Genomic DNA, 15,258 nt, shown 5'->3' with positions numbered 1-15,258 from the left:
TTAACATAGTTCGTAAACTTAAGTTATTAAGTGCACATTAATAATATACATCAAGTCGCCGTGAGGTAACTGGATTCTGAGCTGCTTACCAGATTTACAGTGTGAGACTATAAGGAATCATGAATGTTTGCAGGGGCTGTTTCTCTCAACTGAAGACAAATGTGTCATGGAGCTCAGCTCCAAAGCTAACTGTCTGAATTCAAAATGGAGGATGCAAGATTTAATAGTGTGAAAGGCATAAAAGTCTTATCCATCACAAGCTAAAATGGTGCAGTAAGACTGCCAAGTTTAGTGTCTAAATAAGGAAAAGGATAGTCTGCCACTTTGTCCTTTAGTTGTTTGGTCTGAGTCCTTTTTTTTTTTTTTTTTTTTTTTTTTTTTTTTTCCCTTCAAGAGTCTATGACCCTGATCAGGCTGGTCTTTTCACTTAAGATCCTCCAGCTTCAGCCTCCCTCCCGGGGTGCTAGGATTACAGGTGTGCACCAACATACTCTGGTTGGTCCAGCTTTCTTTTGAGACAAGCTGATTTGGAAGCCAGTACCCTGGCTGTGAGGGCTTGAGATGACATTCTTTCAGAGAAACAGCTATAAGAACTGCGAATGTTTAGCATGGGTAGATGGTCTGGGATGCCAGACATCTTTAATACAGAAACTGTGAGGGAAGAGATTTTATCTTTTCTCATCAAACTAGTCACAAAACAAGAACCAAGAGGTTCAAGTTACAATGAGGGTTTTCAAACATACAGAAAAATGTGTGTAGAAGACAGTTTCAGTTGATTTGTCTGGACTGTTATCCAGGAGAAATCATGTATCAGAGGCTAAGTAGATGACCTGTAGGTCTTGCCATGAGCTTTGGAATTTACTCAGGACAAGGGAAAGGAAAAATACACCATACTCTGACACAAACAGAATTTTTGAGTTCCTTATTAAAAGGGGGAAATGTTATTCTATTTTACTTGAGAATAAGATTATTTTCCAATATTTCATATATACAAGCAGAATTATTTAATGTTTCCCAACAAATCTAATAAATTGAGGCAAAAGTTCAAAAATTAACGGCCACAATAGTTTATTTACAATTGAACTCTTTATAAGATATTTACAAGACAGCCGACTTTACACATCAGAAATGGTATCAAAAGTATGAATTACAGCACAGACAACGATATGAAACGGGCATAAAACAAAGCTGAGGTGGAGAGACAAGCAATTTCTCTTTTAATTTATTAACACTAGCTTAAACTTTGTTAAAGAAAGAAATAAGAACTATGTTTTAGGAGAACTGCAGGGCCTTTCTGTTGAAGACTGAATTTCACAGTGTTGTATCCCATGTAGGGAAAAATAAAACTAATTTTCCCCACACTCTTAACACACTGTAATTTCGCTCCTGGAACTTTGCTTCAACCTCCTTCTCAACAAACCTCAACATACCCAAACCAAGAAAATCTAGGAGGACATAAAAAAATATCAGGTCCTCAGGGAAAGGAGAACCAAAGCAATAGAATCCACTTAATCCTGCCAGATAGCACCTCATGGATTCCTCTCAGTTGAGCAAAAACAAGATCTGAGGGCTGACTCCTCTGTGAGAGCTTAGGTCTGCTAACCCATACCCCAAATAGGAATCTTGACAAATCATGGTAGCAAGAAGAAACTGAGAGGGACCACGAAACAAAAGAGACAACTGACTGAGGTTACTCCTTATGGGAGGAGCACATTATAAAGAAAAATAACATCGGTCAGAGTAGGAGCACTAACCAGTTTGCCTCATTAGAAAAAACAGAAACACAAAAATCTGGCCCAATTTTTCTAGATATATCCTCATCCTGAAGGTGTGAGATGAAAGCCTCTGTGGAGTAAGTCCTCTTTCTCTCTACATCCTTGCTGCAGTGAAGTTCACAGCAGCTTCCGCTCCAGAGAGACCACACTCCTAAGCAGATGGGAGTTGCAAATAAAAACCCATAGCCACACACAAACACACACAAAAGAGAATTGAGAGCAGCAAGATTATCCAAGAATACTACATGTACTGCTGGAATAATTCCTTTCAAAGTCAAACCCAGGGAGCAGAGATAACATCTCAAAAAAAGCTTTAGCAGTGGGAGGCCCCTGAGGAACTTTTTTCTCTTCCCACAATGGCAATCCCATTCTCTCATGCTCAGCTGATAGGTCAGCCACACACCCTACATACCTTGGCTTCTCCTCTAAAAGTGCTAATAATCCGGGGACATAGTCTCTTCAAGGATAAAAGCCCCTACTTCCTAGGAGATTAGACCCCTACTTATTTTTATACAATAGTCCTGAAGACTAATGAAAGGCAATTCCTATATATAAGACCAGAGGTCTCAGCTCTATTTTCCTTTCAGATAGTTAACAGGGATCTTACATTGAGACCATAGTGGCCTGGGAGTGCTGTCCTGATTTTTTTTTTTCCTTTTTTCTTTTTTTCTTTTGGGAACAAAACAAGGGCAGGATATGGGAACCAAGATGGTACATGTATAAATCTATTTTTACTAACGAATAGAGGTTCATTAGGTACAACTGTTTCAAGATGTAGACATTTGCCAGCCAAAGGAAGCATATCTTTCCATACCCACCCCCCACCCTCACCAAATTTTCTACCTCACCACCAAAGTTTGGCTAATAGGATGAAACCCCACTAAGGAATACTTGAGAAGTGATGTGACACAAGGACATCTATAAAGATTCTGGCATGCCATCCCCAAATGACAATGCATCTGTTCAGCACTGTAACTAGTTGTAAACTTATATCCCCAATCTCTTTTTCTAAATATTTTTTAGGGGGGGAGAACTTCAGTTACCCATTAATAAAGAAAGTGATCGGCCCCACACATCTATCCACTTCCTTTATCAAAGAATAGTTTTAAGAGAACCAACTTTCACACAATGCTCTCATTTCTTCCTCTACGAGGATGACTTGCTTCATCTTGTTATTCCTCCTTGGGCCCTGAAGCTCATGGTAAGGTCTTTTTGTTTTATTTTAGTGTAAAATCTACTATACCCCAACTATTCAGAAGGTGCACCAGGGACCAACAGGGTCAGGGCAGGCACAGATCCTACAAGGCAGGGGTTCCTCCATCTTTGACATGGCTAATGAAGAGCCCTTGTACCCCTTTAATATAGGCAAGTGAGTAGAAGTAGCTCCCGAAACTCCCAAATCTACCACCCTAAAGGACAAGCTCAAGAGCTCATTTCCCCAAAAAGGGAAAAGAAGTGCCAATAACTCTCCAGAATTCACAATTAGCCCAATGCAAGAGGTTTCGTTTGTTTGTTTTGTGAACTCAGAGTGAAGAAAACACAACTAAAATGAAGGGGGTATGGAAAGGCATTACCAGTGAGTGGTAACATACATGAGGACATAGGTCACATATACAGGTCTCTGCCATTCTCTTGGAACGGCATGCTACAACTATCTGAAGACAGGGTTCTTGCCAGCACAGCTACTTCCTACACGTCCGGTGAGGTGTTTGCTTCTTCTGGATCTCCAACCTGCAACGGCTTCGCTCATCCAACCAGGGTAGCTCAAAGTTCCTGGAAAAAAAAAAAAAAAAAAAAATTGAGAGGCTGGAGAGATGGCTCAGAGGTTAAGAGCACTGTCTGCTCTTCCAAAGGTTCTGAGTTCAATTCCCAGCAAACACATGGTGGCTCACAACCATCTATAATGAGATCTTGTACCCTCTTCTGGTCTGCAGGGATACATGCAGACAGAAAACTGTGTACATAATAAATAAATAAACCTTTTAAGAGCCAGGTGTTGGTGGTGCACGCCTTTAATCCCAGCACTCAGGAGGCAGAGGCAGGCGGATCTCTGTGAGTTCGAGATCACCCTGGTCTCCAGAGCAAGTGCCAGGATAGGCTCCAAAGCTACACAGAGAAATCCTGTCTTGAAAAACCAAAAAAAAAAAATTGAGGAGAGCAAAGTAAGAAGGCTGCTTCAAAGTCTAGCGAAAGTCAGCTGATCACGGAAGTAGCAAGATCATCTACTTCTAACTTAAAAGCATTCCTACTTCCTGGCTTGTCATCAAAGCCATGTGGTCACCATTTTATCTAGGCTTCCATAGAGTTTGAAAAGGGAGCGATAAAAAACCCTTTATACTTACTGTGGAGTTAATTTTGGTAATGGTCGTCCAAATGCTACAACAGGCAAGAAGGGGGTGATCATCAAACTTTCAACTATGGAAGAAAATCACATGGGACTTTGTTAGCAAGAGGTGAGAAATGCCAACAATATATTACCTCCAGAGCACAGCTTACTCATCAGAACAAAAGCTGTGCTGTGGAGACTTGCACCTTTTTTTCCTTGGAAAGTCTACATTTGTAAATTGATTTATTTTATTTTATATTATGTGTTTATGAATGTGACTGTGTGTGTGTGTGTACACGTGAGTGCAGTGCCCTGAGTCCTAAGAGGACACTGGGTCCCCTGAAACTGGAGTTACGAGCAGTTCTGAGCTGCCCATGTGGGTGCTGGAAACCAAACTGTGGTCTCTCCAAGAACAGAAGTGCTCTTAACCACTGAGCCATTTCTCCAGCCCCAAATTCTACATTTTTAGATAGATACAACTTACCATCATCTGGCTCAGGGAAAAATGAGGTAACCTCAGGCTCAGATTCCTGAATTCCTTTCTTTTTATACATTCTGAGCTGTAGTCGCTGTAAAATTCTTTGTTCCCTGATCCTCTGAATATCCCATCTGGGAAAAACCAGACAAACAGAAACAAACCCAGCATTACTACTTACCTAAAGACCATCCTACAAAAACAATCCATTCTCCAAATGCTAGAAGATCCTATTTAACTCCTCTAGATGGGATAAAGGGAACTGACTGCCTGGATGAGGAAGAACACTTTAGGTCTAGCTGTCTAGATTATGTGTTGCTGTTCAACACTAAGTAGTACTGAGGGAAGGCATCGAAGAAAGGGCCAACATATTTGTTTGTCTGTAAGGACAACTGCCCCAGCTAAGATACTCAGCTAACTAGGACACTAGTACTACACATAAAAGCTAAGTGCCCTAAGACTCTCCCCAATACGGAAGAGGGAGTCTCAGTCCTGAGGCTCAGATGTTCCCAGGACTGGGTCTTGGTCTTACCTTTTCCTTCTCTTCTCATCTAGCTCCAGTTTTGCATGCCTCTTTGAAAACACACTGTCATCTAGGTTCTGGAAGAGGAACAGTAGGGGTAAGCTACTTATGACAATGTTGGAATAACTCACAGTTTTTCAGGAATATAAATTTTTCACCTTCAGGTTCTAAAAATATCTGAGTTCTATAGATATCATGTAAGCCTTCTGGTAAAAAAAAAAAAAAAAAAGAGGACTCCTGTCCTTACCCCATCCTTTCCAAAATCCTAAATTTCAAATTTAATTCCCATAACTTCCCAGGTAAGTCATTTAAAACCCTGGTGAGAGGGCCAGAAACTCTTCCTACCTCTATACTTTATAAGAGTCTGAATTCAAAATAACCATTTTTTGATAACCAAGTAAGCTTGGAACATAGAATTACACTGCTGAGTGGCACAGCTTAACTTCTGTACTCAGTATGGATCCTACCTCAATTTGGAACACCATCTCAATACTGATTTTGAAAAATGACTTCATTACTTTAGAACCCACTTTTCTCATCCATAAGATGAAAAATATAGACTATCCTCAAGTTCTGTTCTGGTCTTTTTGTTTGTTTGTTTTTCAAGACAGGGTCTCTCTGTGTATCCCTGGCTGGCCTGGAACTAGCTCTGTAGACCAGGCTGGTCTCAAACTCACAGAGATCCACTTACTTCTGCCTCCCAAGTGCTGGGATTAAAGGCATGCGCCACCACTTCCTGGCTTTCCTTTCTGGTCTAAAGTCTTCTTTTTAATCCATCCACAGTTATATATCAAAGTCCCCCATCCCCCTGTGCCTTTTTTGAAGACAAGATCCCCCTATACTGCCTAGACAAGTCTCAGCATCTTTAAATTCAAGTAATTATCTTGCCTTAGTTCCTTAAGTAGCTGAGACTATAGGTGCCAACAAGGGCCAGTTGCACACCCCTATATTCTATTGTTTCCAATCCTCTTTGTTAACAGTTCTTGGTACTTACCTCCAAAATGTCTGAAGGATTTGGGTCCCTTAGAGGCTCTACTGAGTGGTCCCTCCAAGAAGGAACTGAAAAAATAAAGAAAAAGAAAAAGAAAAAGAGGAGGGGTGGAACCACCCTTAAATCCAAAGTCACACAACTGTCCAACTATTCACTAGGACGAGCGGTCTATCCCCAGATAAGACAGTTACCAAGTGACAGGAATCCATTCTATGGCCTCACCAAAGCCATAGTCAAGTGTCCTCACTATGGTATAAAAGAACCTAAAATGCCATTGCAGTCTGACAAACTCAGGATCACAAAAAGCCCTAAGCCAATACCTGACAATTCATATAATGGATGCTACTGTAGTTCCTGAAAAACAACTGAAATGTGTTGTCATTTTGATGTCTACAGCAGTGTCATCAAACGCCAAGGAATCTCACTCTTCCACATCCAACAGATGGAGAATGTAGCTCCCAACCAGCCACCATCCCACCAATCCCCACCCCAAGCCCAGCCAGCAATTCCTAATCTACTCACCAGCCAAGACTGAAGTTTCTCCTGCAACACTTGATGGCATCAGACACCCTAAATAATGCAGGAAAGAAGAATCATCTCAGTGTAAAAAGAAAAAAGCCCGTACCCAAAATGGAGGAGAGGAGCATCACTGATGTCCTCACTAGGAAGCCATTTTGTTTTTTGAGTTGTTCTGAGAATTTCTCTCTGGGGAAGGGGAAAGAGGGAACAACAGACAAAAGAAAAGAAAATAAGCCCACCACTTTTTTTTTTACACTGAGACGACTTCTTTTCTTCATTATTTAGGGTGGTTTCCCTGCAACAGTTGATGGCCAAGGATATCAAACCTTAAACTCAGAACATGGCAGGTGAGTAAAAGTTAACCCTATTTTTCAAATAAATAGATCAGTGTTCTCAGAACTTACATATGTAGTCTTCTTAAACAGTTTCCTCCTCCCTCCACACAAACTACCTTGCTGGTCCAGCCTGAACAACATGCACAAAGACTTTGGCTTCCTTAGGATAAGTCATTGAGACTTCCTCTTGAGATAGGGGCGTCATAAAATAAGGGTTCACACATTTATGCATTTCTCAGGCTCCTCAAGAGACTGGGATCTCCCAATCACACTCCCTCATATTGTTATGCCCACAATCTCAAATGTGTTTGGAACTTGCTCTACTAGAGTAGACAGGGTTTTCAAAAACAGCCAGTCACACAGAAGAACTCCAGATCAAGCCATTTCCTAATTCCGGGTGGGAAGTTGCTTCATGGTTTCTCCTAAATTGTTACACAGCATTGCTGTAGCAGCAAAAATTAACTATTAAGATGAACCTGTTCAACTGACTGAAACAACAAAGAGTATCTGAATCTAGAGAGGACCCTGGTCTGTCTTGTGTACTCAAGTGAGGCCAAATAAAGGTTAGATCATGTATCTGTCTTCCCCACAACAGCCAAACAAAGCCTGGAGATTGCTCACATCTTATTGGAATGGATTCCCATCCCCATCTCTGCTATAGTAAGGCACGGGGGTAGAAACTTAGATCTCAGGCTCTACTTAAGAAAGCATTCCCACCATTACCCAAGAGCACCCACAATAACTGTCATAGACTAATATGACACAATTGAAGACACATCACAGATACTGGTTCATATAGAAGGTGGGGATCATCTCTGTGTGGATGCCATTAAGAAAATAAACAGAAATAAAGACCAAGTTCCCACACCCCACCCCCTCCCCAAGCAGCTCAGATATCCCAAGATAGTCCTTATTGTTTGAAAAATAGTTTGTAGACCATTTTATTTAAATATATGAACAACCAATGGGCTACTGCAATCCAAGTCAACTCTTCACATCTTAGAACCTTGTGAAGTGTAGTAAGGTAAATAAGACTGTTGGCCTTTGGCAGATCCCTCCTGCCCCCAGACCGGGACATAGAGATACAGATAAATGTTTATGTAGTTAGAGAGCGGAGGCCCAGGTGAAATTCCCCACCCCAAGCTGGCTCCCCAACCAAAAATTACCATTGGCCCCTGAGAACACCCAAAGACCACCCTCCCAGGTTTCACACAATATCAATGCAGGAACAGTCGTGCACGGCAAAGTGTAAGTTCTATGCATTTCACAGCACAGAAAACCCTTCTTTCAGAGGGCATGCAAGTTGCCGGAGATTACACCCCCAAGTCTGGTGCTCTTGTGATGAGCAACTTACTGGCAAACACATCTCCCAGTGTTGTAAGCAGACACATACATTGAGCACATTTTGCTGTAATTCCATCTATTTGCAATGCCTGCACAGTGTCTGTCTCTGGCTGTTAACTTACTCATTCTTGACAGAACTCTGCTTTATTGATTGCACTTTTTAAAAAATGCCAAAGGCATTTCACACTTGTTAGCTTGACCGCCACCACTAGGGTATAAGAGCAAGTGTTCTCTAAGCCTTACTTGCTACAGTCTCCTCCTTCTTTGGAGAGGATTCCCGTAATGGTAACGGTGATGGGGGAGGCTGATGCCAACGACACAAATACATTTCTGTGGTGGAAAGGTACGGCAAATCTTCCATCTCACTTGAGAAGGTTTTCTCCTTGGGGTGGGCGCTGGGTCCCTTTTGGGGAGTGGAGAGTCTTGGTGGGGTATCCACTGAAGACCGGGGCTTTTCTGGGGTTTCTTGGCTCCTCAATTCACGTTTACAAACAGTTTCTGATAAGGAACCACATGGTTCCTCTTTAATGGGAGAGTGCTTAGGAGTTTTTGTTTTGACTTTTGAAAATTCAGGAGCCAGCTTTTTAACAGGAGTCTTTCTTTCTGTATTTCCAAATGGGGTTTTCCTATTAGGTAGGAAAGAAATGTTATAAAATTAATTGACTTTTGAATAAAATTTGATTAGAATATGTTTGAAGGCAAGAGAGGTATCCAGGTACCTATCATCTATTGCTCATTTGGAAGACAGGGGCAGCAAGTGTCATGCCTGAAAGTATACAGAACATGCCTTTGGTGAATGAGCAAGCATCTATGATTAAGAATATCCTAACTGTAATCCCAGCACTCAGGAGGCAGAGGCAGGCGGATCTCTGTGAGTTTGAGGTCAGCCTGGTCTCCAGAGTGAGTGCCAGAACAGGCTCCAAAGCTACACAGAGAAACCCTGTCTCGAAACCCCACCCCCCCAAAAAAAGAATATCCTAACTGAGCCAGGTGGTGATAGCACACGCCCTTATTCCCAGCACTAAGGAGGCAGAGGCAGGTTGGTGTATGAGTTTGAGGCCAGTCTGGTCTACAGAGCAAGTTCTAGGACAGCCAGGACTACACAGAAAAACCCTATCTTGAAAAAGAAAAAACATACCTAACTATTCTACTCCCTACTATATTCAACAAGGTAACATTTTTTATCCATTCTCTTTAAGATGTACTCTGGATTTAGTACTGTGACATAAAAAAATGCTTCAAGACAATTTCTCAACACAGAAACTTGGGGAAGAGGGGTTGTTTGTTTAAAACAGGGTCTCCTTTGCCCAGCCTGGCCTTGAACTCACAACAATCTTCTTGCCTCAATAACCTAAGTGCTATGATTACAGGTGTGAGCCACCATGCCCCTAGCTAGCCTAAGAGACTTCTCAATTCAGGCTATAGTTGCTAGAAAGCCAATTCATAATCCCAATCCCTCACTCATCAGTAACTGTTTCTCATCTTATTCAGAGAGTTGAAATAAAGTTATCAGCACACCTTTTGTGTCCCTTTCCACTCCGTCCACATGAGAAAGGCTTGGAAGGCAGAGCCTGGGATGTCTCACAAAGCTCCGGCTGGCGCTCCAGTTTAATTTTCTCAGACAACTCTGTTTCCTCTCTCTCTTCAGTTTCATAGCCCTGAAACAGCTTGTGCCTTTCTTTCTCGTTATCCCTCTTTACCAGCTGCATCCGCCTTTCCATACGTTCAATCCGAGCAAGGAGCTAGAAGAAAAGTGACGAGATGCCAACTTACACACAAAAGTTAAGCAGGAGCAATTAGCCCCATTTAGAACTCAGCAGTCTTCTGCATGTTGCCATGGACCCTACCAATTCAACTCAACTTTACTTTGAATTGGCAGACATGAATCTGAATAGCTTTCCTTAAACCCAATAAAGGCAAAAGACACTTAATTGAAGGAGTTAGTCTGGATGCTAAGAGGGATGGGGCAATTCTAAGCTCTTTCTTCTGAAAGAAGATCCTCTCCACTGGGTGGGGCCAGTGTGCCCTTTAATGACAAGGTCTCTGCTACAGCTAGCCATGTGGCTCCAAGTCATTTAGGAGTCTTAAAGTTAACCTTGTGTGTGTATATATATGTTCTTCACTGTTGGATGTGATGCTAGGGATAGAACCAGGGCCTCATGTGTGTGTTGGCAAGCACTCTGAGTACCACTGAGCTACATTCTCAGCCCCGTGTTCTTTTAAAGTGTCCTAAGGTTATCCAAATTCTATATGCTCTATGTTCACTCTAAAACTCTAGACACAATGGAATGTTCAAACAGTACAGTAAAAAGGAATCAGGAGCACAGTGTCACTAGGGATAGCAGTATCATATCAAAATGTTATGTGTGCATATTTGAGGGAGTACTTCTAAAACACTATAGTGTAAAGAATTTTATAATAGATATCAGGAATATAATCCCAACAAAATGATTTTATTTTTTCTGCTTTGCATTTGAGACAACGAAAAATAACTTATCTAAATAACTGTTAAAATTATTTTCATTCTAATTAAAGAGAACCACAAAAATCAAACAGAAAATGGAATTGTCATAAAAAGACTTCCTATTAACTCAGTTTTGACAAAAAAGTGCTACTTACACCATACTATAAGAATTTTGCCTGGATTAGACAGTTATACCAATCCTGACTTTATTACATCCATTGCATAGATTTCGGTAGAGGGCAAATAATAACTGGGATAAGAGAAACAAGCTTAAGCAATGCTAAGACTGAAGTACACAAGAGAAGCAATAAAAGCCAAGTTTAGACTGATACTTTATTCTTAACTCACCCCACTTTTTCCTACCTCAAAAAGCCTACGAAGGGGGCATTACCTCATGAAATCAGTGAAACCTCCACAATCAGCAGTGTCCCCCTTGACAGCCATTCTCTCGTTTCATCTTCTGTTTTGATTCACAGCCTTAGCATTACTTAACCATGTGTTGTGGGTGACATATTCTTGGTTTCTTCTCTTTTACTGATCTTTCTCTTCCCACCCTCTTCCCATGGAAGGAAGGATATGATGTGTTGTAATTACAGTACCATCACACCCCTAGACTGCAGTACAGTAGCTGAGCAGTGCCACCTCCATGTTGAGCAACTTCCACAAATCAACACTGAGGTGTTTCAGTAAGAGCTGCCCCAGCTCTCATTCCACCTTGCAGAATGTAATCTCCAACCTAACAGTCGCCTGATGGCGATTCATTTAGAAAACAAACAAAATGAATTGCTCTTCTGCTCCCCTGCTCAGCCTTTGGTGCACACAGCACCAGAGAGGAGAGTGAGAAAGAGAGCTGCAGCCTGAACACAACTGTAGAAACCATGTTTATTTTTAGGCAGCTAAAAGGTATGTTAGCACAGTAATACCCCAACCACACCAGCTTCCCTGTGTGTGAGGGACTGTGCTTAACATGGAGGTACCTAAAACTGCTGCAGCAGTGAAAACAAACCTATATAGTCATGTTCCTCAGAAGTACAAAGAAATAAACGACTTCTCCACTACCTCGAGATTCTAAAACGGGTCTGGGAGGGGGAAGGATCTATTGAACATACTGAATAAGCTCAATGTCTCAAAATCTTACAGTTTATTCAAGGGACTTGGTCAGTAGTGTTTTATAATTCAGATTCCTACTAAAAAAGCTATCTGAAATCAAAGGCAGTGACTCTCATTTAGGAAAGCTGAAATGGGATTCCAAATAAGCCATCTTTACCCTCTACCGGCTGTAAGACCTATGACAACCCTCCTGGCTAAAGATGCTGCAGCAGTGGTTGGAGCAACAGCTGTTATGTCCCTCTCCTCTACAATGCGTTTCTAACGCAACAGCGCTTTAATTTAACCCCTTCTAGACAGCCACCACGTCTGCACCCCACCCTGTCATTTTAACCCCTCATAAATCGGTCTTTTCCCACTCTAAACGTCTTTCCCACAAGTCCGGGGCTGTCATTTTAAATTAACCCTTTAGCAACCGAAACCTTTCCCCTACCCCCCCCCCACACACACACATACTGAAAGTCGCCCTTTAACCCTTCCCTCCAACCCAACGTGTCAGTGAGCCAGGCTCCTAACGACCCAGCATCTAAGGCACTGCATCGCTGGTGGCCAACTTCCTCTAACCCTAACCAAGCGGGGACCTCTGCCTCCTACAGCCCCCTTCCCCCGAGCATGCGCACAACTCGCTCCCCGTCGCTACTGCAGATTAACCCCTCCCGTACCGTGTCTCTCTCGGACTTGAGCTCCTCGATCTCTTTTTCCTTGGCCTGCAACTGCTGCTGCTGCTGTTCGATGAGGTCCAATTGCAGCAGAAGGATCTGTTTGAGGCAGGCGGCCTGACTGGAGGCTCCCGAGCCGCCGCCACCCCCGAGAGGGCTCTTCCTCATACTCTTCCATCTGCCCTCGCTGGCCGCCAGGGTCCCGGCAGTGGCGGTGGGCGCGAGGGGTGGCGGCCCGGGCAGAGGTAGTGGTGGGGGTCCCGCCGGGTCCGAGGCGGTGGCAGCTGGGGGAGCCGCCCCACCCTTGTCCCCAGCCCAGGGCGTAGGCTCTTTGGCCGCCGCCACCAGAGAGCCCGTCTGAATGGGCAGCACCGCCTGATACTTGGGCCGGGGGCTGCAGCCGGCGCCGGCTGCGACTGGCTCCCCGCCGATGCCGGCTTGTTTGGTAGCTGGGGGCGGACAGGGCAAGGGCACCGAACCGCCCCAGCTCTCTTCCTGCTGCCCGGGGGCCGCCCCGGCCGGGAGTAACAAGCCCCGGCCCTTGCCGCCGCAGCCGGCAGGAGAGGGCGCGGGACTCCCGCCCTGGGAGGAGGCCAGCGGGGGCCCCGGCTCCTTGAGCTTACGATGCCGGGGGAGGAAGTGGGCTTCGGCCGCCCCGGACTCGTCCTCGGGCCCGCCCAGCGCCGCAGCCCGCTCGTAGTCCAGTCGCTGCTCGGGGTTGCCGCCGGCAGGAGCCGCGGCCGCCTTGAACACTGCGGATCTCATGGTCATAGTGGTCCGGAGCGGCGCGGGGGACCGAGACGAAGGAGGGGGTGGGGAAGGGGCGAGGTGCGGGGGGTCGAGGACGGAGGAGGGGGAGGGGAGTTTGGCGGGCTCGCCTCAGCAGAGCGGCCACAGGCCTCCGCTAACGCGGCTTCTCCGAGGCCCGGGCGCCATCCCGCCGGCGAGCGGAGAAGTGGAGGAGGCCGCGGCTGAGGCCCGCCGCCGACCCATGGGGGCCTCGCCGCCGCCTCTGCTGCCGCCACCGTCGCCTTCGCCGCAGAGGCAGGAGCTCGCACCCAGCCGCCCCCGAGCTCATCCCCGGAGCTCGCTTCGGCCCCCCCTGGCCCGGCCGGGCCCGCCTCGTCTCCCCACCCCGCACCCCCCCTTCCGCCCCGGCCCCCCGCCCCGGAGCTCGCCTCAGCCGCCCCGAGCCTCCATTTCCCCCCCTCTCCTCCTCAGGAGGGGGTGGGAGGGACGGGTCCGCCCAGAACCCTCCTACTCCGGGAGGAGGGGGTCTGCCGCCTCCCCCGGGGGTCTCCGCGGCTCCGGGTCCCCCTCCCCCACAGTCACCCCCGGCGCCTCAGCGTTTTCCCTTTAAAAAAAAACGGAGCCGCCGCCGCCGCCGCAGCCGCCGCCGACCGGAGCGCGCATGCGCCGAGAGGAGAGCGGGCGGGAGCGAACCGGGAGCCGAGTGGAGGGAGGCGGGTAGCGCTATTGTGAAAGGGGCCGCCGCCGCCGCCGCGAGGGGGAGGGGACCGGGGCGCGGGGCCCACGAGGGGAGGACGGGGACCAGGGCGAGCACGCTTGCAGCGGGCGAAGGTGGGCTGCAGAGGCAGGGCGGGCTCGGGGGCGGGAAGAAGGGCGAGGGCGGCCGCTGGTGGCTGGGGAATGCGGAGGATCCCCGGAAAAGCGAAGCGCGAGAGAATGGGGTTGGAAGGAAGGGAGGAAGGGGGAGGGAGGGAGATGCGCCCGCCCCTCGCGGTCGCCTGCCGACCGCTCCGCTGAGCCTGCCGGCTGCTGCGATGGGTGGCCCTTCCCCGGCAGCCTGGCAACGCGCCTGGCCCACGCCGGAGCCCCACGCACCTTCCGGACCAGCCCTGACCCAGGCTTCCCTTGGAGCCTGCCGGTGGTGTTTCATGGAGTGGAAGGTCAAGCTTCCACCCCGTAGGCTCCAAGGCGGTCCCACACGGGCTGGAAAAGAAATGAAGTTCTTTGTCTCTAAGGGATCCAGCACGGAAATGGAGGGACCTCTGGTTCCAGAAGCAGCAAAATCCACGATGGTCTGCGGTCCAGGGAGTTTTCACCACAACCTTCTTGGGGTGAAGTGCTGCCAACGACCAACAGTTCTTTCCCAACAGCCATGTCCGTCCCCAGACTTGAGCTACTGCTAGCATCTCCAGGAAGAAGGTGCAGGAAATGCTATGAAGAGCTGTATGCTTTTATTAGGACTAAGCCTTTTTTTTTGGGGGGGGGGGCTTCTGTTTGAGCACTCTTTCCATTTCTCCAGGTTCGTAGTGTCTATGTGTGTGCCATCATTTTCCAAGCAACTTTAGCCACCAAGCTCTCATAGGTCCGTATGGAAAATCTTGTAAATAGTTGCAAATTAACTTTTTTCTGAATCAAGTGCACTTCTGAATTTTTTTTATGGTAGTCTGGTGTAGTGGTGCACCCCTTTAATCCCAGCACTTGTGAGGCAGGAGAATTTCTGTGAGTTTGAGGCCAGCTTGTTCTACATAGCAAGTTCCAGGACAGGCAGGGCTACATGGAGAGAGAGACCCTGTCTCCAAAAATAAACAGTGCAGGAATAGAGAGGACAATTTGAAAGCTGCTTGTTAGAAACGTCCTCTGCTTTGGGGGCTCGAACCATGAAACACTGAAAAGCTTAAGGGAATGGGTGTGAAAGTCAGAGTCCCAGCCCTCTTTCCATCCCAGTGGCCTTGGATCTGCCAGAGATATGACAGGGCAGAAGGGCAGGAGT

General features: G+C 46.3%; 1 protein-coding gene across 2 annotated transcripts; it reads right to left on the bottom strand.

The window, feature by feature from the left end:
* Window positions 1-1,043: 1,043 nt before the first annotated feature.
* On the bottom strand, window positions 1,044-13,639 carry Msl1 (MSL complex subunit 1). Of its 2 annotated transcripts, XM_027424116.2 has the most exons (9): window positions 12,522-13,637; window positions 9,807-10,030; window positions 8,532-8,914; window positions 6,613-6,660; window positions 6,094-6,158; window positions 5,109-5,176; window positions 4,586-4,710; window positions 4,118-4,190; window positions 1,044-3,548 (listed from the first exon to the last, which is right to left on the bottom strand). In XM_027424116.2, the coding sequence occupies exons 1-9, from the start codon at window positions 13,287-13,289 to the stop codon at window positions 3,458-3,460; spliced, it is 1,845 nt and encodes a 614-aa protein (XP_027279917.1). In that variant the 5' UTR covers window positions 13,290-13,637; the 3' UTR covers window positions 1,044-3,457. The 2 variants fall into 2 exon arrangements, with proteins under 2 accessions (XP_027279917.1, XP_027279918.1); XM_027424117.2 differs by lacking the exon at window positions 6,613-6,660 and having other exon boundaries at window positions 12,522-13,639.
* Between the last annotated feature and the right edge of the window lie 1,619 nt (window positions 13,640-15,258).

The sequence above is a fragment of the Cricetulus griseus genome, chromosome 7 (assembly GCF_003668045.3).
Source record: "Cricetulus griseus strain 17A/GY chromosome 7, alternate assembly CriGri-PICRH-1.0, whole genome shotgun sequence".
In the NCBI taxonomy this organism is placed as follows: Eukaryota; Metazoa; Chordata; class Mammalia; order Rodentia; family Cricetidae; genus Cricetulus; species Cricetulus griseus.
Note: the sequence above shows the minus strand (reverse complement) of the source record. Positions and strands in the feature narration are given on the sequence as shown.